The 24,785-nt window shown below is 40.0% G+C and overlaps 1 protein-coding gene across 3 annotated transcripts in view; it reads right to left on the bottom strand.

The window, feature by feature from the left end:
• Nucleotides 1-1,212: 1,212 nt before the first annotated feature.
• The window catches only part of BDNF (brain derived neurotrophic factor), a 48,673-nt gene continuing 25,100 nt past the window's right edge, over nucleotides 1,213-24,785 (bottom strand). For 2 of the 3 annotated variants that reach the window (XM_005306370.5, XM_024109376.3), the window contains exon 2: nucleotides 4,581-5,636. In XM_005306370.5, the coding sequence (XP_005306427.1) occupies nucleotides 4,875-5,636 (762 nt within the window). In that variant the 3' untranslated portion in view covers nucleotides 4,581-4,874. Of the gene's footprint in view, nucleotides 5,637-24,785 lie in introns of all 3 variants that reach the window. The other variant, XM_005306372.5, reaches the window with a different exon arrangement.

Genomic DNA, 24,785 nt, shown 5'->3' with positions numbered 1-24,785 from the left:
GTGTGTGTTGGGGGAATGTGCATTGCAGCTTGCCTGAAGAGTTAACAAATCTCAGCTCTGGAATACAAAGAGGGAGAAGCAAGTTCCAAAACCAAGGACCTCTTGCAAAGAATGTACTGCCAGCAGCAGGATCAGGGCATAGCAGTAAGAGCTCTCTCTTACCATTATTCCATACCCTGTAACCATTTCAATATTTGTTATGGCTTTCGTTAGCCTTATTTTTAAGACAACACTAAAGGGTTATATGCATGCATGTGTGTTTAATATAAATGATAATCTGCAGAAGTACAATTTACTAGGTTCTGTGAAGGAATTATTGGCACTGATCTCTTGGGAAAGTTGCAACACTGGAATTTAAAAAGAATTTTTTTGTAACGTATTTGAAAGTTTTCCATTCATCATGATGATTTATTGATCATTCTATGACTATGGTATAATTAAGCATACAAAGGCTTGGCAGTTATAGCAGAGGCATATCCTTTTAGAAAGGCTAACAATGTTAACCCAAGAAAATTCCAATCTGAGATAGAACTCCACGGGGTCATATATAAGTTCTATGTAATAGATATGAATACACATGGTACCATTTCCAAAAAAACAGGTACATGACCAGACTATAAACATTGAATGTATGTCTCATTAGTTCAGTTATTTATTAACTGATTTATTTAAAAAATCCCACCACCCTACTTCAATTTTAACCATTTTTCATAGTTGAATAAAATCAGCTATGCCAGATTCATGGATAATCATGTTCTTAGCATTCATGGTCTAGAATTAAATGGAAATACATAATTCTGAAAAGAATCTTCAAGTTTTGTGGAAAATGACATCTTGACATGCCACCCCCCAGTTATGAAGAAGAGCTCTGGATCAGCTCGAAAGCTTGTCTCGTTCACCAACAGAAGTTGGCCCAATAAAATATATTGCATCACTCACCTTGTCTCAGCTATGAAACAAGTGGCTATCTGCTCTCTAAATGAAGTGTTATTGTTATAATAAGGTAAGTGGTGTTTTAAAGCAAGGAACACACATCTTCATAGTAAAACTCAAGTTTGTTTTACAATTAAGGAAAAGTGACATGGTCCCCAACCCTTCCCACACCCATGTTTTTTTTATATATATAGAAAATATTTTAAAAGAATACAAAATGTTATACTTAAACATATATTAATTAGTACACTTAAATATAGCTTAATTATATTTACAGTATGCTGCAGATACTTTTAATTTTAATGCCAACTTCAAGGTTTCCCAAAAAACATAACATTATATAAATATACAATAAATATTTGTTACACATGGTGAATAATAGAGAACTGTTCCACAGACATTAACTTACATTTGCACAAAAGTCTTTACTTTAACAAAGCAATAGGCCTGCTGACATGAATGAAATACCTTTGCCACAGCAAGACTTCAATTGAGTGACTTTTTAAAAAATATCTCATTTCAACTAAAACTGCCAAACCTGGGATCATGTATGTATTAGGCCTGGCATGTGACAGCCATGGAACCATATTGTAATTAATTGCCTGGTTCATCTTACAAAAATTGTAAATAACAACACCTTAGGGAATAATTTGTACCACATTAATATACTTGCATAGAAGATTAAATTTATTCCTGTCCCCCCCCCAAAAAAAAATTATGGATTTTTTAAAATGTACATTAAAGAAAAATAGAAGTCAGATTCTTCAACCTTTACTCACTTTGTTTAATAAACTACTCCATGAGACTCATTAATTTCAATTACTCAAGAGTAAGAGTGGCAGAATTTGGACATAGATCAATGTACAGTATTTTTAAGACTCTACAACATATAGTCCCCACATCTGGCCCAATCCTGGGTGAGAGTTTTGTTTGAGTAAAGACATATCTATAGATAATTTTGCAAGTTCACTATCTTTGTTCTTTCTAGTATAAATTATATTTAAAGAAACAGTCACTTCTCTCATAGAAACTTATTAAAGTCAATTAGAATTTATTATTTTTAATCTTATGTCCAAATTAGATTCCTGTCATGTTCTATCTGTCCTTCCACTGCCAAGTTAAGAAATAGATAATACATCTATACTCTGCTTAATTTCACCCCTTCCTGTTTCCTACATGGCTGCCTTTTTTAATTTTTGTGGTTTGAAAAATATGACAAAATAAAACCATTGTCACATCTAAAGTTAGACCTAAAGTAGAGTCAGTTGCTCTTCTTGGCTAAAATTCCAGCTTCATTAAAGTCAATGCCAAAACTTTCATTGACTTCAGTGGGGACAGGATTTCAGCCCTTCTGACTACAGAAAGAGTATGGAAATACTTTTGAGGTTGCAATTGCTTCATACGGTATTATCAGGGCTATGAAAAAGAAGGATATTTAACGTACACAAAACTGATGATGGACCAACTGATTGAACAAAATCAAATCCTCTCCCACCCAACCCTTCAGTTTGTATAAAGCAAACTCAAACTGGAGCTTTGAGATCTTCAGGTAAGTACTTTATTTCTAGTTTCCATCTGGGAGCAGCCTGCCTGTAATCTCTCCATAAAGCCTGAAGTTTGCAGCTTCAAGAGGTTCAGGTAAATGTCTCTCTCTTTATCCCTGTGGATTTCCACAGTTGCAGCAGCACACTCCTGCTAACAGTCCCTAAGCTTAAACATATTGAGGATGGAGGAAGAAGTTGTCATTGAGCAGGTGGGGCAGCTAAATTCTGGTAGTCATTTCTTCTGCGGAACTGACAGATCCAGAGTCTGTTTACCTTTAGTATAAAGACCATTTATTTAGTCAATCCTTGGCTGACAAGGATGATTGGGTTAATTTATGGGATAATGTCTATTTGTATATTGATCAAATAGGTGGGTTATTGGGTGTTCAACATATGTCCAGGGATAATTTGTAAGAAGGGAGTACATTTTACAATAAGCCTGATCGCTGGTGATTTAAAATAGAGATGCAAAATAGGGCACAAATTTTGCTAATATTAAATTCTGGATGAAGTATAGCAAAATTTAAGTGTTTTTGTTTTACCTATTTTTTTCTCTTATCTCTTTTCTCCCACCTACCTGAATCGCCAACAAAGCTGAACTATTGGGCTAATAGACTCACTAACTACTGGTTACTTGAGTAGAGGGCGAGCTACTTTCCCTCACTCTAGAATGCACGTTTCCCCCACTGTATTCACTTCAATTGCTGTACTTAGTCCTTACCTACATTTATCCTTTGTTTAATCATCTTTGCTGTTTTTGAGTTTCTAACTCAAAAATACGGATTTCATGCTATTGGACTACTAGGACATTGCTGCAATTAGATATTCACGTCTAACTGGATTTGGTGTTAGTTATCCCAACAGTGACTATCACACCTACCATTTTTTTTACAGTCTTATTTATTCATGATGCTATTTGTTTAGTGGATTAAAGCTGCCATGTACTATGCCTTAAGATATAGAACCTCTTGAACGTATCCAAATATATTCAGTACTTAAAGTTAGTGGTAGAGCCCTCTTTCTACTTCATTCCAGAGCCACCCCTCCAGAGTCTTTCAGGCCTGAATTCTCTCAATTTCTCAAGTGCTATATTTCCCAGAAACAAAAGGGACAGAGCACATTAGATGTTTCCTTTGTCATCAGTGGAGAATTAGGCTATAGTACATACATCAATATGCAGGGCAATGGCATTGCTCTGCTGCTGAACACATGGTGCCAAATTCATTGCAGATTTATACTCACGCAGCCCCACTCAAACCAATGTGTTGTAACTCATAATTGAATTGGGCCCACACTGTCCAATCCTGTAGCCACTCTGATCTACGTTTACTGTACTTTGTTCAGACCACATTATCGTGAAATTTTATTGTGCTTCAACAAAACGTTTGATCCAAGCACAAAAAGTCTTTTATTACATTTTAAGTAATTGCTCTCAACAGTCTATATGATATTTTCAATATGACAAGCTTTAGTCATATGGTGAGGAGTGAAATATTTTAGAGATTGCAATCAATTTCCTGCCCAAGACAGGAAGGGGGGGGGGACTCCAAACAACCCCTCCATCAAACCTCACCCCCCACACAAACCAATGTGATATAAGCAAATGCAGTTTTTTCAAAATATAGCCATCAAAAAAAAAAAAAAAAAAAAAAAAAAGCATGGAGCCAGACAGTTACTCAAGTACTGTCCTTAAGCCTGCAGTTCAGCAATGTGAAGAAGAACATAGAGCATTCTTTTTCAGTTGCCTCTTTTATTTATTTATTTATTTTGTCAGTAGCCTGATTCAATATTGCAAACACCTTCACAACATACAAAAAAAAAAACCCAAATTTGTTTTATCCAGAACATATATCATAACGATTTTTTTCTTTTTCCAACCTTGAGGGAATTTAAAAGTAAAAAAATAAAACAGTAAAACTATGACAACAGCACCTTGACATTGTTTTAATTCCAACGCTATCAGAAGTTAAAAGCAGTAAACAGATATAATACTAACAGGAATAAAGATACTTACTGTCTAAATGTAAACGGAATGTTTTGGTTCAAATTTTTTTTCTGAAAGAGGACAGTTTATCATCAATTCACAATTGAAGCAGCATGCAATTTTATTTTTTTTTAAACTTTTTACGTTTTCGATTCTTGGCAACGGCAACAAACCACAATGTTATCGAGGAATGTAATGCAGAGACTTATTTGTTTTAGTTGTGCGCAAATGACGTTTGTTCCCCTTCAGGTCATGGATATGTTCAATAAATAGATTGTGGAACCACTGTACTGTATAAACTTCAGTTATACATGCAGTCCATAAAATTATTATTTTACTGAATAATTTACCCTGTTATGTATATATACAAATAGATAATTTTGTCTCAATATAATCTATACAACATGAATCCACTATCTTCCCCTTTTAATGGTCAATGTACATACACAGGAAGTGTCTATTCTTATAAACCGCCAGCCAACTCTCTTTTTGTTATCCATGGTGAGAGCTCGCACATAAGACTGGGTAGTTCGGCACTGGGAATTCCAGTGCCTCTTGTCTATGCCCCTGCAACCCTCTTTTGTGTAACCTTTGGGATTGCATTTGGTCTCATAGAAGTATTGCTTCAGTTGGCCTTTGGGTACTGGGACTTTTTCCAGGACCGTAACCGTTGCACCAGACATGTCCACTGCAGTCTTTTTCTCTGCTGCTGTTACCCACTCACTAGTACTGTCACACACGCTTAGCTCCCCACGGCGAGCAGGGTCAGAGTGGCGCCGGACCCTCATGGACATATTTGCAGCATCCAAGTAATTTTTGTACTCCTCAAGCAGAAAGAGCAATGGGGGCTCCAAAGGCACTTGACTGCTTAGCATAACCCGAGATGTGTACAAGTCGGCATCCTTGTTTTCCTCACTGGGCTGGACGTCCTGTTCCTCATCTAGAAGCTCCTCTATGACATGTTCAAAAGTGTCTGCCAATGAGGTCAGTCCTCTTGAACCAGTGTTGGGCCCACTTAGGCTCTCCAGAGTCCCATGGGTCCGAAGACCTGGGTAAGCCAAGCTGCCTAGTCCTCTGACACTTGCTTCTTTCATAGGGGCAGCTTTCATGCAACTGAAGTATGAAATAACCATAGTAAGGAAAAGGATGGTCATCACTCTTCTTACTTGGTGGAACTGTTAAGGACAAGACAAAAAACAGAGATTTAAAATTTCATAGGGGCCAAAACAAATCCATATCCATTTAGTTGACCTGAGAGGAGAAAAGTTTACTCATCTAACAGTTGTTATGAACATCAGTTGCACAAAGGTGCAGATTAATATCAATGGTTCATTATTGTTTCCGTTTTATAAAGAGACACTCAACATTTGTCCCTTGATTTATATCTTCAGCTAACAGGTAAGCCAATGAATAGGCAACCCTGCCCAAAGTCCTTCACTAGTAAATGTCACACTTCAGATACTATATCGGTTTAAGATTTAATGACCTACCATTTGTGGTGCGAGTGTAACAGCAGATTAGAAATGGCACTAAACATCCACAGTACAAGGGTAAGAATTTGAAAAGTGTCAGAGATAGCTGTGTACTTTAAAATACAGACAACGTATTTTAACCCTGATGTTGAATTTGAGATGTAAAGTCGAGCTACCTTCTCTTGTGCTACTAAAACAAATTTGAGGTTGTGTATGTCACAACATGAACGTTCTGGGCAAAAAGTAATTAGCTATGCATTTAGTCCCGATCTATACGGCAGCTTGAACTGTGCTAGCAACAGCCATACTAAATAAAAGTTGCTCTGCCAGAACCCTCTCCAGCAACTATTTTCCTGTGCGGTTGTTGCTCATGTGGGTCAAACAAGATTTCCATTTTGAGTGCGCGCACAGGTATTTTATTCTGAGGTGTGTTGTGGCCCAAACCATGTCACAGCCTGTCTGCCTGAGGTTGTCTATAGCACATGTGGACACAACCACCATAAGCTGTACTTTCAATCACCAATGGAAGCTATACAATTACTGAGCATTGGCAGGCCTACTTCTTGCCTAAAAGTAGGTGTATACAGAAATTGACTATGCAACCAGACAAACCATCACAGAGTTAATACTATAATAAACACTTAAAATGCAGCCTAAGTAAATAAATTGTTTGTATCATCTGAATGTGATGGAAATGTTTCAACACACGTTACATTGAAAGGACAATAATAAAATCACTGTATGGTAACTGGCAAAGGCCAAATCCTACAGTCTTTATTCAGGCAAGCTAGCTGTTGAACTCAGCATTGATTTCAATGAAAGTTTTCCTGAGTAAGAATGGCAACATTTGGCCCCAGTGTTTGAGCACAGCAGAAATAGCATGAACCAGCCATTAGGGCCCTGCCACCATCCCAGGGAGTTTTAAATATCATGACTGTCTGGTTTGCCTTTTGTCTCTCACACTCAGCCCACAGTCTGTGGTGTGAGGTGGGCAAGGTGAGAGAAATGCTTGCAGTGTGTGATAAGGCAAACATCATGCAGTATGGAAGAGGAAGCGTGAGGGAGTGGTTTATATATTATCAAAACCCACAACACACACCCAGTAGAATTAACAAAATGTGTTCCTATCAGCACCTCAGAGAGTCTGCTTGCATGTCTATCCACCTACCCTTTGTTTTGTCTTTTCAGATTATAAACGCTTCAGGGCAGGAACTGTCTCTTGCTATGTATGTCTGTACAGTTCATATTTTAGATGCTACATTGCACATTTTAGGTGCTCCTTTAATAAGAAATCTATACAATCCCTGAAACCCCTCAGTGACAAAGAGAGCTGTGTTTGCTGATCTGAAAGTGCTGCTACAACATCTTCTAAGTCCACTTGTTACTTTTTCTCCCTTCCGATCCCTGCTCATGCCAGTTCACTGCTTGCTAGAAAGCAATGGCATTGTTCACATTTTTGAAGCAGCAGCTAATGTTCATTTCAGTGCTTTTGAAGTTCATTCGGAAGTACCTCATACTTGGCATGCACACTGGAGTAAATGCTGTATTTGTCTGGCAACAGGGTGCTCCGTAGAAGTCTTACTTCATCTCCTACAAATATTCTGTGGGAAACCAGTACTCTCAAAATCACAAGTGGAAAAGACCAAACTAAAAAGCTCACATGCTAGAGGGACATTGCCCAGGTTTTAGGGCCCAACATTCACTTAGTGAAGGGTTATTTCTTTCAAGAGGAATTTACTTGAGGGGTGAGTTGAGCTGAGGAGATCCTCATGTCCAAGTCATCCTTCCTGTTTAAGTGTGTCATTGTGGCGCAGACACATTGAAATTAAACAAACCTGATGGCTGTGACTCACAGGAACATTTCTTCTAATGATGAGGAACAATCATCTTTTGTACATAAATAGTGTTTTTCATCCTTTGGATCTCAAAGCATCTTACAGACTGGGTATCATTATTAATATAAACATAGATTTATCTTACTGGCAGACAGGGCACCTATGGCACTGAGAGATTATGCTCCCATTGGTTCAGCTTCACCCAAGAACTGAGACTGAAAAATCTGTAAACATTTTGAAAATTCTGCCCTACGGCCTTGGCTACACTCAGGACTTCCCAGCGCTGCCGCGAGAGCTCTCTTGCAGCGCTATATGTACTCCTCCTGTGAGGGGAATAGCTTGCAGTGCTGCAGGCTCTGATTACACTGGCACTTTACAGCGCTGTACTCGCTGCGCTCGGGGGGTGGGGGGGTTCACACCCCTGAGCACAGCAAGTTGCAGCGCTGTACAGCGCCAGTGTAGCCAAGGCCTAAGTGATTTGCCCAAGGTCACACAATAAGTTAACAGCAGAGTTAGGAACAGAACCAAGATCTTATGGCCTCCATTCAAGTACTCATTAATGTTATTATTATTTATATTACAATAGTGCCCAGAGGCCCCAGCCAATATCAAAGCTCCATTGTGCAGGGAGCTGTACAAGCATAAAATAAAAGAGAGTCCCTATGCCAAAAACCTTACAGTCTAAATAGGGATTAGACATGCCAAGTAGGTGTAAAACAAAACAGGATGGGGAGGGGAGAGACAAAGGTAAGTGCAATAGGGACACACATATGAGCTAGGTCTACAGTTTGGGGCCTCAAAGTTTGTTTTAAAATTAGGTAAGTAAATGAGTGACCGAATGAATCACTAACAGACTACCTACCTAGGCAGTTTACAGTGGGCATCATGATAGCAATGGGTTTTAAAAAGGGATTTAGAGGAGAAGAGACTAGTGGCTCTGAAAAATGATGTAGGTTATACATTTTACCAGTAGTGGCTCTAGCTGTTTTGCTGGTCAAGGTGGAAAATGTTTTTGGCGCCTCCCATCCCTACGAGTGGCTGAGGGGCAGGGGGAAAGCCAGCCAAAACTGAGTGGCACAGCAGTTCAGCACCTCTGGAAGTTGGCATCCAGGTGATTGCCCTACACCCCCCTCTTCCCCCCCCAGAGTCAGCCATAAGAGATAGCGTGGAAAAGAGGCATGACAATGCTTGTGGGAGACCAAAAAAAAAAAGGTTCAATCCATTAGTCCACAGATATCCTCTGCCAGCTGGCCATTGGTCCATGCAGTCTGTCAGTGCTCAATACCTACTGTGCCAAAGTCAGTTACCACCCACAGTACACCCAGGGCCACCGAGAGTGGGTTCGGGCCACGGTGAAAAAAATTTTTGGGCCCCCCAGCAAGGGCGGGCACCGGCTAAACAGGGCCGACGACGGGGGGGAGAACCAGAGAAGCTGGGCCCTAGGCCCGTTCCGGACCGCCGGGCCCTGGTAATTTGTACCGGCTTCCCCCCCTTCTCGTTGGCTCTGAGTACACCTAACCAGTTCTTCCCTCCATCACTGTAGAAAAGAATCCACCCTAATCCTGATCAATTTACACCCAGAGCATGACATAGGATTATCTTTATCGCGCATAAGTAATCTGAGGGATGGGGGCTGAAGTCCAATTAGGCTTTGAATCCTATTAACAATTCTCTCAGCCATCTTTTACACTGCCAGAGTTGCACAACAATAGCACACAAGTGGATCTGTTGATATGATAGGTCACCATACCATGGCTTTTTTTCCCTTTTAGCAATTTAGCCTGGCAGCAAACAGAAAAACTATCTGGAATCCACCCTTAAGGCACTGTAAACACACATTTCTGATAAGTGAATTTTGGGACCTAAAATTTCAACAGTCTCCTCTTTAAATGAGTTATGGGTCAAGTACCAATGGATATGTAACATCTCAAAAGATTGGTTGGTCTGTATTTCTTTATAGAGAAAAGAGACTGCTAGTAACTTGTCCATTGGGCACATTCATCATCTCTAGCAAAGAATGATGTCCAAATGTGCTAATGTGGTGGGAAATCCTTTTAACACATACAAAACCTTTTCATTTCATAGGCAACAGTGCGCTCATAGTGGAAGCACAGATGCAGTCACACGATGTCTGCTAATCTTGTAATAATGAGGTCATAATGGAATAAGAGTGTTAAATCTCAGTACACAGATAAAAATCTTTCAGCCACTTTCAAAAGCTGGAGACTTTTTCTTTGTTACTTTAAAAGTATTACCCCAGGCTCTGTGAATTTACTGATGAATGCAAGGTTCATATCTCACTTAATGAATTGGTACCAGATCCTTAATATTGTAATATCCATATCAAAAGGGTCACTGAAAACAGTTATTACAGTTTGAATGTGAGTTTTCAATTCTTTCCCTTCTGCTCCCAGATCAATAGAGTTACTGCCTGTTCAATTACAGTAAATGTCTTGTAAATCCAAATACCAATGCAGATTATGTATGCACTCCTGTTTGCTGCTTAGCTACTGTGCTATATGAGCCAGAGGAGGGAAAAAGAGAAGAGATCTGTATTTGCCTATCTTCCAGTCTGCTTTACTAGCAGAATTGCTAAATACCCTTTACTATTGTATCTGTGCAGGGAAGGGGCGGGAGGGGAAACCATCTGTCCAGAATCAGTGCACAGTACTTTCCCTTTCCATGTGGAAAGACAACCTCAATGAAACCTTGCATGGAGGTGCCTCAACAATTCCAGGAATCTGCACACAGGGCTGAGCTATGACAATTGTCCCTCCCACACATAGGCAAACAGTGACAAATATACCTAGAAGTTAATGCAGCATGCATGCCCTTTCACTTTGGCACAAAGCCAAAAGGTGTGAAATGGGACCACTATGCCAGTACAGATGCACAGGGCTCCTGTGTGGATCATCCTTTTTCTGTAGCAGATCCATAGGGATCTCTGGGGTATTCCAGGATTTGGGGACAGAACCGCTACCTATTTTGCTAGGGAGAGGGTGGTGGCCAACTTCCTGCAATGATATAGTAACTCAGTTTTCCTCCCTGCCACAGCCTTCCTGCCACTGCTTTTTCCTTTTGGTCAACCAGGGCAAAATCTCCCCCTTAAACTCAAAACACCAACCAGGGCCTGATCCTGCATGTTCTCTATGGGTGCTGTAACATCTTTCCATCATTTATGCGCTGGGATGATGTGTTAGGCTTCAACACAAGCTTGATACAATACACGCTTTATTATTAGTTTGTATTGTGGTAGCATCTAGAAGCCCTGACTGAGAATAAAGCCCCAGTGTGCTAGGTACTCTACATGCACATTGTAAGGGATGGTCCCTGGCCCAAAGAGTTTACAGTATAAATAGCCAAGATAAAGGAAGTATTATTTTAGCAGAGGGAGAACTGAGGCACATAGAAATTAAGAGAATTCTCCGAGGTCACACAGGAAGCCTGTGGCAGAGCTAAGGAATTGAAATGAGGTCTCCTGAGTCTCAGCCCAGTGTTTTGACCACAGAAACATCCTTCTTCCCTAATACAGCTTAGCAGAGCAAACCCAACAAGAAGTCAGGTCATACTCCACATGGGCCTGAGCTCAGATAAACCTATCTTGGTGTAACGCCACTGAAGATAATGGAATTATATTGGTGTAAGTGAGGTCTGAAGTAGGCCACATAACTGTAAAAATGGGAAGGCAACTGGTTAATTGCAGGCCTTGCCAGGACTAGTTTACATCTGAAGTTAATTACATATCTGTATAATCCCTCCAATAAAACAAATATTTGCATTTAATGAGACTTCACTGAAATATAAAATAGTATAATTATATAGATACGTAATTTAATCAGATTATAAAAAGATTAACAGGTCCTATTTCCAACAGAGAGACCTAGTCAATAGCTGTGCATAAGTACATTTCTCCACTGGATCTTGACACTAAAGCCACATGGTTTTGAAAGTTAAAATAAAGGGAACAAATTAGGCAGTGAATGGTACATTAGACCTTTAAATTCATCAGAATGGAACCCCAGGTGGGAGATAAAATTAGCAGCAAGAAACTATTCAATTTCTGTCTTGCCATTTTCTAAGACTTTTTTTCAGTTCAATTTGCTAAATTTTATTGAATGGCACAGGCATGAGTTCCTGCTCTATGTATCATTACAGAAGCGTGTGAACAGATACCAAAAAAAATGCATGTCAGCACATGATTTGCCAAGACTAAATGTACTGAGAACAAACAAGATTAACCTTTAACGCATGCATAACTGGATGTTTGATGCATGTAGGTTATCCTTAGGGCTATTGATACATCCAACTTTATAATTATTTTTTATTACTGAAATCAAAGGAAAAAAACCACATGCACAAGACACAATCTAATGAATTAGCGTGTTCATAAATTGTTGCATAATGTGAGGGAAGAATTATTCCCTACTCATGCTGGTGCTTATTGCTTCCTCAGGTAATAATACCAACCAGCTATGTTGCCAGAGATGGCAGCGACGGAACTATACAAGCTAGGTGCTATTTGGAAGTAAAGCTGCAAGGAAGTCTGAGTTTGTTGCAAACTATGTCTTCTGAAAATGAGACATTCTTATTATCTCAGAAGAGTGTATCACAGCTGCTATACAAACAATAATACACCATATGGCTGTGCTAGCCAACCTGTGGCTCTGGGGAAGTGTATATCTATGCAGGGTACCATATGGGTTTTTGTGAAGTCCCCAAATTTGACCAGAGCTCTTGCACCCAAGAAAGAGGAGAAATGCCAACAGCAATCGGGGAGGGGAAAGGAAAGAGGCAAACTGAGTCTCAGAAAGCCACAAAACAATTGTGCCATGATGTCCTGACATTACATTGAAATATTAGCTTGGTGGTGCTGCTGGTAGCACTTGTCCTATAAATTCTTAGGACTGGGAAAGCTATGGGGCAAGGATGGTGGTGGGGAGATGGTTCCCCCAAATTTCAGGGAGGCATGCCCAGCTGTTCCAATGGTACAAAACAGACTCCTCCCTCCACCCCATATCCAAGGTCTTCTTGACTCTCCAAAATACTTGAGGCATGAACTCCTGGTAGCACCTCCATTAGGCTGACCTGTGAGAGGCCCAAGAGGTGGAGACAATGCAGAAAGTGGCAGCATAGGCAGGTGAAGAAACGGCAGGACAGCCTTCCAAGCCTAGCAGCTCAGTGATGTCACAACTCTTGTTCACCTTCATATCAGCAGAGTGGTGATGTGGGAGTGTGTGTTCATGCCCACACTGTTCGCTAGCTGGGAGTGGGTGACAGGGGATGGATCACTTGGTGATTACTGTTCTGTTCATTCCCTCTAGGGCACCTGGCACTGACCACTGTCAGAAGACAGGATACTGGGCTAGAGGACCTTTGGTCTTTCTAATGTTCTTATTATTTTAATACTTCTACAATGGGAAATGGTTGTTTAGCCCACCACACACACAGCCTTCCTAGATATTTATATGACACCCAGCACCTTGGATACCTGATCTGGATTGGGTAGGGTGACCATATGTCCAGTTTTGGCCAGGACATCCTGTTCCGGCCATCCTGACTTTTTTTGTTTTGGCCGACTTGATCAGTTGGCAAGAGCAAAAAGGACAAATGCCTACTTTTGTCAAAAAAAGGTGAGGTGCAATGTGGAGGAACTGGGGAGGGGGAGGGCAAGTGGAGATGCCAGCCCCCTGCAGCAGGGGAGGCAGAGTTGGGGAGGGGAGGAAGCATTCCAGCCTAGGAGAGACAGCAGGGTTCCAGCGACGGGCTGACAGACTCCTGAGGGGTCCCCCTCTGCAGGGTTCTAGCCACGGGCAGTCTCATGCGGGAGGGGTGGGGGGGCCTCAGGCAAGAAGCTGGGGGAGTCCCATTTTCTCTTTGGGAAATATGGTCACCCTAGGATTGGGGCCTCTGAGCACTACCATAGTGAATAAAAACAACAGCAGCTTTCCAAAAAGGAGTTCACTTTCCGATAGAGGCCACGGGTGGAACACTCCACTCAAAAGGGGAATAATTTTCAGAAACTTGTGAGCATGTGAATATGGGACTATCATTGAAACAGTTCTGCAGACAGAGCTACAGAAAGTGCTAATGAGCATCCACTAATACAGGATAATGCACTAACCAGAAAATAGAGTAGAACTGAAATACCTAACAATGCAGAAGGAGCACCACTCAAATATCTTAGCTACCAACAGGTTCATTTTACTTACCAGTAGCTGAGTGCGGGGGCAGGAAGGGGGGGGCGGGGAGGTATGCCATATTTCTTGCACCATTCTATCAGAACTATACAGAAAAGGCATGACTTCCAGGAGTAATGTCCAAGCATCAGCAAAGACTGATCACTGGAAGTAACCCTGATTTCCAAACGTAGGTAAGCTCTGAAAACTGCATGCAACAATCTTAGCACCACTTACACTTGTGATATTACATCAAAGGATTGATTCAGCAGAAACATTGCACAGCTCTTTTGTGACGAGACTGATTCCTTTATGGAATTGATCACTCCTTTTAACTCTGCAGTGAAATATAACCAGTCTATGTCAATAAATTAGCCAGTTCCACAATGAGGGTAGTTTTCTCTTCTCAATCAACGAACAAGCCATGATTTGCTCTCCTTCAATAGCCAAATTAGGGTTGCCAACCCTCCCGGATTGTCCAGGAGTCTCCAGGAATTAAAGATTAATCTTTAATTAAAGATTATGTTGTGATGAAATCTCCAAGAATACATCCAACCAAAATTGGCAACCTTAAGAGCCATTAGTACTGAAACTCATGCCTAGCTGGATTGCAGCCATGATCATGCCGGCACAAGAGTTGTCATACCAGTTTTGTTGGGTGCTTAGGTCGCCTATCAGCAATGGGAAAGCTTGCAGATCCTCCCATATAAGAACATTGCTGCAAGCTCTAATTCCTTTCTGGCCACCTACAAGGCCACATAGGTGGCAGTTTGGATCAGATATAAGCAATAGACAATGCATGGCTCATGTTGCTAGGAGGACTAAAGGTTAGGAAGCATAATGCTCAGGTGACACATTTGCCCCATGATATGGTCAGACAGACAAGGCTGTACAGCCTCAACTGGCCCTCAGTGTGCTTTCTAGATAGGAAGAAAGCAGTAGGGACACTACACAGATTTGTTCTATGCAAGATACTTACCTATGTTGAGGTCTTGACTGTGTGTGGCATTGATCTAGGTGACAGAATATCTGACTGGATATCTTGCTGTTAGCCATAGTCAGTCCTCAAAATGAAGTAAATCAACAGTTTGCTGTGATGATCATGATCCAAAAACTGGAAATGACTGTTACCAGAGCTCTGACAGGTATTAACGTAAACTGTGCGTGTATTTGTTAGTGGTGTTCACAGTCATCTTCTATCCATTCACCCCACGTTTGGACTTCTCTCAGAACATGCTCGGTCCATTCATCAGCATGGCATCTCTGTGGGGATACTTTCCATATATGGGCAAGGATTAAAGCTTACATTCAGGTTCCAGAGTGGCTTCAGGGAGTCCAATAAAGGCAGGAGTCCAAAATTCCATGGAATGTAAAGGACAATATTAGTTTGTTAGCAACAATCTGATTGGTTAGTGGTTGAGCTCAGGAAGTTTGAAAAGCCTCCATTGTCTATGCCATGGTGATGAATTTTTGTTGAACACAGACATACTCATTAGAAAGCTAAACCACCTCTGTCATGGCACTAAAGCAGCGTGCAGGGAATTGCTGCATGTGTTCCACCCTTTGATTCCATGCTTTGAATCTTTGAAGATAACATGTTACTCACCAGTAGCAATATTAAAATATTACCAGAATTGCAATACAGACATTTGGATACAGAACACACTCTTTTTTAAAAAAATATTTATAATGCTGATTTATAATTTCTGATTACAAGCATCATGCAGTAGAGTCCACAGTATCATTGTGGTAAATCAAGGTGTTTTTTTTTTTAATATATTCTAGTGAATACAAAACAGTAGCCTTACAGAAAATACAGGGTAAGAGTCAGATAACTCTTTTGTCAGGCCCCTGTCCTTGCTCCCAAATGTAAATGGAATGACTTCTTTTCATGAAGGAACATTCCGCTGTTTTGTATTTCTATAAAGATGGAACATTTAAATTATTTATTTCCCTACAAATTAAAAAAAAAAAAAAGCATGTTTGCCCCTTGCCTGAGCAACTGTTTTTTTTATAGTTTATTAATAAACTTATGTCCCCCTCCTCCCCAGTTTTCCATGGTAGTTAATTCAGCAAGTGGTAACACAGGTTTATTTCATACTTGTCACTAGATCTAGTGACAGGTTCCCTGCTACCCTGAGACATCATTTCCATCAGAATTAAAAGGTTCACTGCTCTTTTAATCCCAGAAGGGTTTAGGGGGCCAAATCCTTAGCTAGTGTAAACTGGTAAATGGAGCTATGCTGATTTACACCAGCTGAGGCTATGGCCCAGTATTTCCATGGACTGATCTTGTGGGAATGAAATTAAATGAGGTTACCACCTGAACAGCTGCATCAGAGTAGCACAATCTTTTGCCATACAGAAGACAGGTTCCAGTGAGACAGACTCCTCACACTCAAGACTCCTCAGGGACAGATGCATATTTGTGAATGATTATCTTTTCAGTACAACTATGTAACAAAGGTGGCTGATTGAAGTGTAGATGGCTTCCCAAACAAGAATCTCCCCCCAAAATGTATCCTATAACTATTTGCAGAAGTGTACAAGTAGCTCTAACATACCTGTAAGCAGTGATACATAAAAGATAGCCTGTCCCAATCTAACACTCCACCCTCCACTTAGAAATGCTTTGCTTCTGGGAAATCCACACACAAACACAGTTGGGGGAGGAGGGGAAGTGGTCTTGTTGCCAAGGTTCAGCTCTTGTTGCAAGACCGCTCCAAATGGAGGGAAGCACACACGTTTTAAAGCAATTAAGTAACATATATCTATGAAGCGGCTTCAGGGCCAACTCTTTCCCACAGATTCTGCTGCCTTCCAGGGAAGGAGAGCCTCTGTTCAGATAGCTGAAGAGAATGAGGAAGAAAACATTAACTGAGGAAAATATAATGGTTCCCCATTCCAAACAAAAACTAAACAAAAAACAAAAAAGCCACACAAAAGGATGCAATGTGGGTTACCCAGAAATAACCTTCCTATCAGAAATAGAAAACAGCTCTGTATATGGACAGATAGACAAAGAATCAGGTTCAGTAACTCATGAGAGATAGAAGAACAGGAGGACTTGTGGCACCTTAGAGACTAACAAATTTATTAGAGCCACAAGTCCTCCTGTTCTTCTTTTTGCGGATACAGACTAACACGGCTGCTACTCTGAAACCTTTCATGAGAGATATTACTCCTAAAAAAATTAAGTGCATGAGGACACAGATCGAGTATTTGAATCTCTGTAGTCCCTCCCTACTTGTATAAATTCTAACATTTTTATAGCGCTTGTCATCTGAGATCTCTAAGTGCTTTACAGACATTAAGCCTAAGCCCCACAACACTTGTGTGAGGGAGGAATTGTGATGGGTAGACTGAAGCACAGAGAGATTTAAGTAACTTACCTAACGTCACAAAGCAAATCAGTGCTGAGCCAGGAAAAGAACACAGGAGCCCCAACTCCCAGTCCCCTGCTCTAGCCACTACAGAACATAGTCTACCCATACATATTACTCACACATTTTGCAAAGCTCTCTTTAGCAACACTGGATTCACTCTGTTTCTTACTCAGAAAGAGGCAGGGCTGCTGATTAAAACCTTAGGGGTATTATTTTGAATACATATGCTAGCTCACTCCCATCTGTGTTGTTAATTAGTTCCTGACTGTAGGTTAAATGTAGGGCATGTTGTCACGAGCCCAAGGTGGGGTGGCCAGACCTCCTGCTCTTGCCATATGGCTTTTTTCCCCACTCCCCCCTCCACACTTCAGTTTTTAGCCTGATCTCCGTGCTTCTAATATGTGGACTCAACAACAAAATAAAAAATATAGATTGTTAAGATTGAAATGACATGCTAATGTAGAAACATGCTCCTCTATGCTGAGGCAGCTCTTCCAGAGTATTGATTTGAGACACATCACAGCTTCTGTGGCTCATACACAATGATTATGCTCCAAGTGAAAGCAGCTTAAGAAAAGCCGGAGATAACTATTCACATGTAGAACAACTACTGCACAAGTAGGTGATAGCCAGGGCTGCAAAAAACATTGCCCTAGGAGGACTGCATAATATTTTGTCAGGAACGTGAGGATCACCCCTTAATTTATTTAAAATGGAGAAGAATAGAGTCGCCGTATCTGTAATACAGATACATTGCCTGGGGAGAGGATGAGACCCAGTATGCAGAGCTCCACCTTGATCCAAGGAATGGGAAAAAAATCAAGATATATTGGATTCTATCATCTCCAAGGCCACATCTCTATTCAAAGGTAAGAGGGCCCTGGGTCATATCACAGAACTCAATGGATCACATTTTGGGGTACACTTGAAGATTACCAATCATCAGAAGTGCTAAGAACTTGCAACTCCCAGCAAAATCAATTCCCAGTGAGCTGAAGTTGATTACAGAAGTAAATTGCAGGTGCTCTGCACCCATCAGGATTTGGCCCTAAATCTGTTTGCTTCAGATCAGCCTTTGTTTAAACTCCTTCCTGGCTTTACTCTGTCGTGTTTTCCATTTCTCATTTAATGGCTACTGGCCCACTAGCAAGGAGGTTATAGAAGAATTTTCCAAGTGCATGATTTTAATATTCTCATACAATTTAGGGTCTCTATTCAGCAAAAGGTCAATGATGAACCAAGCTAAAACAAATCCAGGTGATTAAGCTTTCTGCACTACTTCTGTGGAACTGTCACCCTTAGATTTGCCAAAACCATAGGCAGAGACTTCATAGAGGTTTAGGGCTCAGCTCTCTTACAGCCTTATATCACATTATTATTCCATGTAGTCTTGCAGAATCTTATTCTCTCACTGGTCCTGTGTGAACTTTTGGTTTTGAATGGGCAAATAAATCCTCATTAGTTTTTTTTATTGATCTTTATCATTGTAAAGCTGGAAAAGTAAATTTTGTGCCAGGGTTGGTAAATGTTATGACAATTTTATAGGTCAACTTTAAGAGGGACTTAAAAACACTGCATCATTTGGCCCGTGCTCCAAGGAAAACATGTCACCGAGATACGGGACAGGGCTCTTTAACAAACCAGATTCTGTCAAGGAAAACTAGGTACCTTTGTTTATGAGTACCACCATTATGGTGCTGGATGTTTCTGCGCTGTTACATGCAGTTGTATTGCCCTGATGTTTTCCCCCTACTGAGTGCATGTGGATAAACAATTGCTTAGCTCTCCTTTCTACTGTTTCCTTTAAGAGCATCCTGCATATTCCAGGCTGTTTCCCTCATACAGAAATAAACTTTGCAAAACTTCTCTTTGCCTCTCATAAACAAAAAACAAAAAAGCCAAGGACCTCCTTGCTGACCAAGTTGCCAATATTTTGCAGTGAAAAGATAATCTGTGACTTTGTCACAAGCCGTAAAGTTTATATCTGGATCCAAACCCTATGGAAGTTCAGAGGTGTTCAGCCCTAATGGGCTGAATCAAAACCAGATCTGAAGGACAGTAAGGATAAAGGGTAGCCATGAAGTTCAGGACTTCACCATAGTTCAACTGTGTTTGGGTCTTGGACGCTGGTTTAGACCTAATTGCCAACTTGGACTTGTGTGTGGTTTTTCTTCCCCCTTGGATTCAGTTGTCAGCATTCAGAGTGAAGCCTATTACAACCATTTGTCTTTTGGCATTTATGTCCTAATCAGATCAGATGATCAACTCATGAGGAGCACAAATATCAATTGAAGATACAAGTATGAGAGCAGGAAGCCAGCAGACTCATTTATTTGAGAACACCAAGAATCAAGTCCTACTGATGACCAGGAGCCCTTGCCAAGAATATCCATACTAGCAACTATATTTTGGGGACACAGTTATTCTTAAGAGGGAGTGACTGATTTCATTAATTCAGCCCTTGAATAAAGCTAAATATATATATAATTAATTACTTTTCATCTCAGGATCTCAAGCACTGAACTGCCTTACAGGGTATATGTCCATTTTAGAGATGGACAAACTAAGCCCCAGTGAGATTAAGGATGTACCCAAATTCAAACAGTCATTGACAAAGCTGGTTAAAGAATCCAGAGATTATGGTGTTTAGCCCCTGTTCTAAACAATGCTGTATTTCTTCAGGAGCTCTTATGTTCAAATAAAGCAGTGTTTTGATCATGTTGGATAAGACATAACACGTAGTAGGGTTGACAGGAGGGTTGTACATTTGATTCTACCATCTCCTTTAGACACTTAATATAAGATCCCATGCACATTGGTTAGGGTGAGAGGAAAAGGATTTTAGTCCAATGCTTGCTGCTATATAAATAATCATGATGCAGAAGCATGTTTTGAGGTCTTTTAAACCCATATGTTTGTATAATGATATTTTTCATCAAGAGTTCTCCCTACAATTTAGACATACATTTTTTTGCTAGCAGCCTACTCTTACACAACACTGCACACATATGTGTACCTATATGGATACCTTTATTGTAACAGGCCAACTTCTGCTCTCAGATGTGCATGCATAACTTGAACTGCAATCAATGGGAGCCTCTCAAATATCTGAGATCATAATTTGATACAGTGAACACTCACCATATAACTCTCTATAATGTAGCATAGCATAGTATAAGACTTCTGCATTTGTGCTCCTAACTTGAATATAAAGGATTCTCTTTATATCACAATAACTCCTTGAATCCCAAGAGAAACTTAGGAAACATAGATAAGTCATCCACCATAATATAGTGTGTGACTGTAATCGTAGGTTCTAAAGATTCTGAGAAATAACCAGAATAATCATTTAGAAAGACAAGATGCTAAGTAAATATTATAGACTAATGGCTGGGCCTTTCAAAGTTGCGTAAGGGTATGTCTTCACTACCGGCTGAATTGATGTGCAGTGATCGATCCAGCGGGGATCGATTTATCGGATCTAGTCTAGACGCGATAAATTGATCCCTGAGCGCTCTCCCGTCGACTCCTGTACTCCAGCTCGACGAGAGGCGCAGGCAGAGTTGATGGGGGAGTGGCAGCAGTCGACTCACCGTAGTGAAGACACCGCGGTAAGTCGATCTAAGTACGTCGACTTCAGCTACGTTATTCATGTAGCTGAAGTTGCGTAACTTAGATTGATTCCTCCTCCCCTCCCCCCCCCATGTAGACCAGGCCTAAGAGTTAGATTCTCAACTTCCATTGGAATTCAGTGGGAGTTGGGGGCCTCAATCTCTTAGACATCTTTGAAAACGTAGCTTAAAGCCTGTATATTGGCTATCTTAAGTCTACTTTTAAGTCTCTGAAACCAGTCTCCTATGTGTGGTCAGGGAGAAATATTCAGAAAAAAGATTATATGGGTTCTGTGAGGTAGGGAGTGCAGACAGATACTCTAGTGTTTTGTATAAACAACTCCTGATGGCTGTACCAGGGAAGCACATACTCCCAAATGGAAGGCAAGTACTATAATTTCCACCAGCCAGAAGGAAATATGAAACATTTAAGAGGGGAAATTGTGATTGCCCTCCTTCATTCTGGGTTTCTCTGAGCCAGCCACACATAGAATGGAAGAATCCACTCTTCATTGTCCAATGTATGGAGGAGGTAAACACACATCTGCATATCCCTCCCCCAGTTCAGCTTCAATACTGTATTTAAAGACTGGGTTCAGAATTTCAGCCACTTTCAAATCAATGGGAGGTTTGCAATTTACGTCAATGCAGAGTCACAGCTTCAAAAAATTCTTAGAATTCCTATTAAAAAAAACTTTCATGCACAATAAAATTATTTTAAACGAGTTTTTACGTAAACGAAAAATCAAATCCTTAAAGGGATTTTGCGCTCATGTATTTGGTGCACGCTTTGAACATGCAATCGAGTCTCAATGACACCTGTAACAAACCCAGAGAAATTTAACTTGCAAATATTTCCCTAGTAATAATATAAAATTAAGTAGGCATCTGATTTACTGAAAATGATCCTTCTTGTTTATTTGTTTATACTGCATAAAGAGGACTGTGTGAAGATTAGTTATCTGCCTCATCAGAAAAGTCATAGACACGACTTTAATGCATAAATATTTTAAAAACAAAGACACCATGCACTGCTAAACTTAGTTTCTGTCTACTCAAAGCAGTCAAGATTAATAGCCTTCAGTTTTCAAGAGTTGCACACACAAAAAGTTGTTGGCATATCTGGCAAATGTGTGGAACTTATCTCTAGGTGGCGGTAGTAGTTCAGATTTTGAGCTACTCCGATCTACAAATACTTCTCTAGAATTTAGAATAAGTATTCTTTTTATCCCGTAGAATTACTTCTTGTAATTATTCTACTCTGAAATTAAAGCAACGTCCCTATTTTTCTTTAAATTTATAATACAGTCTGAAATTAAGTAATATGATTTCTGCATTTTGCTGTCAGAGTATACAGAAAAAGGCAAATAGATTTAATAGACCCAAAATTAAGGCACCTTTATGGAATAAAGAGCCCTTACATTTCAAGCATTTTAGAGGACTTTACAGAAAAAAAAATCATATGGATTGTCATGCTTTCAATTCTGTACACAATTACCATGGTAGGAAATTACAAAGTCTTAATTAACTAGTTTAAAAGACAATTACTTCATGGAAAGATACTACATTCTTAATGAAGTAAATATACAACTACTGCAGCATGATGACAGCTGTCACGAATGCATGAAAAGTTACTACACGAAGACTTCTTTTGCTTTTCCTAGTTGTCCAATGGAACTCATCTTCAGACAGCTGTAGCAATTAGTGATGCCTAGATAATGCATCATTTTGGGACTGGTAATATTAGAGTAAGTAAGGGACTATAATACATCTACTCAGTATCATCCTAGCAAATCCTTTGTTTATACTACAAAATAAAAACAACCTGTTTTCTCCTCCCTTCCTTTTCACTTTGTATACTTGAGTGATTTATAAAGAATTGGAATTAATACTTACTGTGATTGAAATTAGGATACTTTTATTTTACACACCTAGTTTAACAAAGTTGATATAGCATGACTAGCAAATATGTGGTTAATGTAATCAGATCTTCAATATGTTAGCAGATCCTCAGCTAGTTTATATCAGTCTGGCTCAGCTGAAATCAATGCAGCTATTTTACACCAGCTGAGGATCTGTCCCAGTATTGTGAAGAAAGTGAAAAATTAAGACCTTGAACCAGCAAACACACTTTTGCATACATTTACTCATGTGAATATTTGCAGAGATGTCAGTGAGACTTCTCATTTGAGCATAGTTACCACATACATGTTTGAAGGATCCGGACCTAAAATTATAGCAATACATGCCTAGCATAAAATAATGCTACGTGGTATTCCAACAGAACAGCTGTCCTATAAACACACCTGTCTAGTCCAAAAACTAAAGTATTTTCTTCCCTCTGATGCTGTCTCTTCTAGTATTTAAAGAAGTCTGCCTCCAAGTGGCATAAGGATTTAATCTGGCAACATCATCAATTACACAATTTAGTCAGTATAAGAGCAAGTTGTTTGAATGCACCGTGTAGTTAATGTACATTATTACTGTGACAGCATCTAGGAGTCCAATCATGGCCAGGATCCCATAGTGCTAGGTGCTGTACAAACACAGTACAAGAAGTCAGTGCCCTACCCCAAAGAGTTTACAATCCAGCTCTGAGACAAGAGACAGATGGAAACAGTTAGATAGGGGAGCACAAGCCAACAATGAGACAATAGTGGTCAGCATGATAACACAGTGGTCACAGCTTACCAGCTGTCAGTCTCAGTTCCAGCTGCACACCAGTCAGCTTGTTTAAAAGCACACCTGTACTGCTTGTTCACTGCGATAAGAGGCGTCAAAGGGGATATTACTCACCTTTTTCCTTTTTTGGAACCAGAGACTGTAATTTATTCCACTACTTCTCATTTCAGTAATATTAAAAAAAAAAATTAAAAGGCTAGTACTCAACTTTAACTATTTTTAAAAACACCTATTTAAAATGCAGTTCACTGTTTGATATCACAGAGTGTGCCAGCATATGAACTGATTTAAGAGATGATTGAGAGAGCCTTTCAATTAAACAGCAATTTTGCAATTAGGAGTGCGCATAACAATCATTTGAAAACAAGTCAAGACAAGTTAGTAATTACTCTACTAAAAGGATATATCTGCTTACATCAGAGCCTCCACTACCCCACGCAGTGCATAACACGAGATTTTCACTGTAGGCAGACGACACATGCTTAAAACTATGTTTCAGCCATTTATATAAATCTATAAGGCAGACACTTAAAATAAACTTGAGGGCCTTTTATTTTGAAAGCAGTAGTGTACTCACTATAGCAGTGTGAAAGCTCACTGATCTCCACTCTCAGGTTTACACACACAAAATTTGAGATTCTTCTGCCCATAACTTCTCCTTGACTTCTGCTTTTCTATGTGCACCCTTGAGGACCTATTAACTGAGCTAATAGTGCAACTTCTTCCACCTCTTCAGCTATTATGTTCTATTGTTTATAGTGAGAAAGTATTGTAGAGATAATAAGTTAAAACTGAGGCTACTTTCAGCTCTGGATCTTCATTATGTGTGCGACTTTAAAAAAGATTTATTGGATGTTTATTTTCCTATGTGTGTCTTGACTGCACATTAGAAAGATGAATTTTAAAAATGTAACTCTGTACTGTGTTTTCAGCTGGGTCGTGCAGTCCTCCTGTGGCAACATATAAACTAATGTGTTTTATGTTTGAAAGCATATTGATGAGAGCCAGCCTTTTCAGTTTAGACTCCTCATCCCCTTACAAAATACAATATACACTTCTTGCCCTACCCTTCACCCTCTACCCTGCTCCCCTATTCCAGCAGGGTTATTCAGATAAGAATTAAAATGTTGTTGATCCTTACAGCTTGCTTTAACCTGACATT

This window comes from Chrysemys picta, chromosome 4 (assembly GCF_011386835.1).
Source record: "Chrysemys picta bellii isolate R12L10 chromosome 4, ASM1138683v2, whole genome shotgun sequence".
Classification (NCBI taxonomy): Eukaryota; Metazoa; Chordata; order Testudines; family Emydidae; genus Chrysemys; species Chrysemys picta.
Note: the sequence above shows the minus strand (reverse complement) of the source record. Positions and strands in the feature narration are given on the sequence as shown.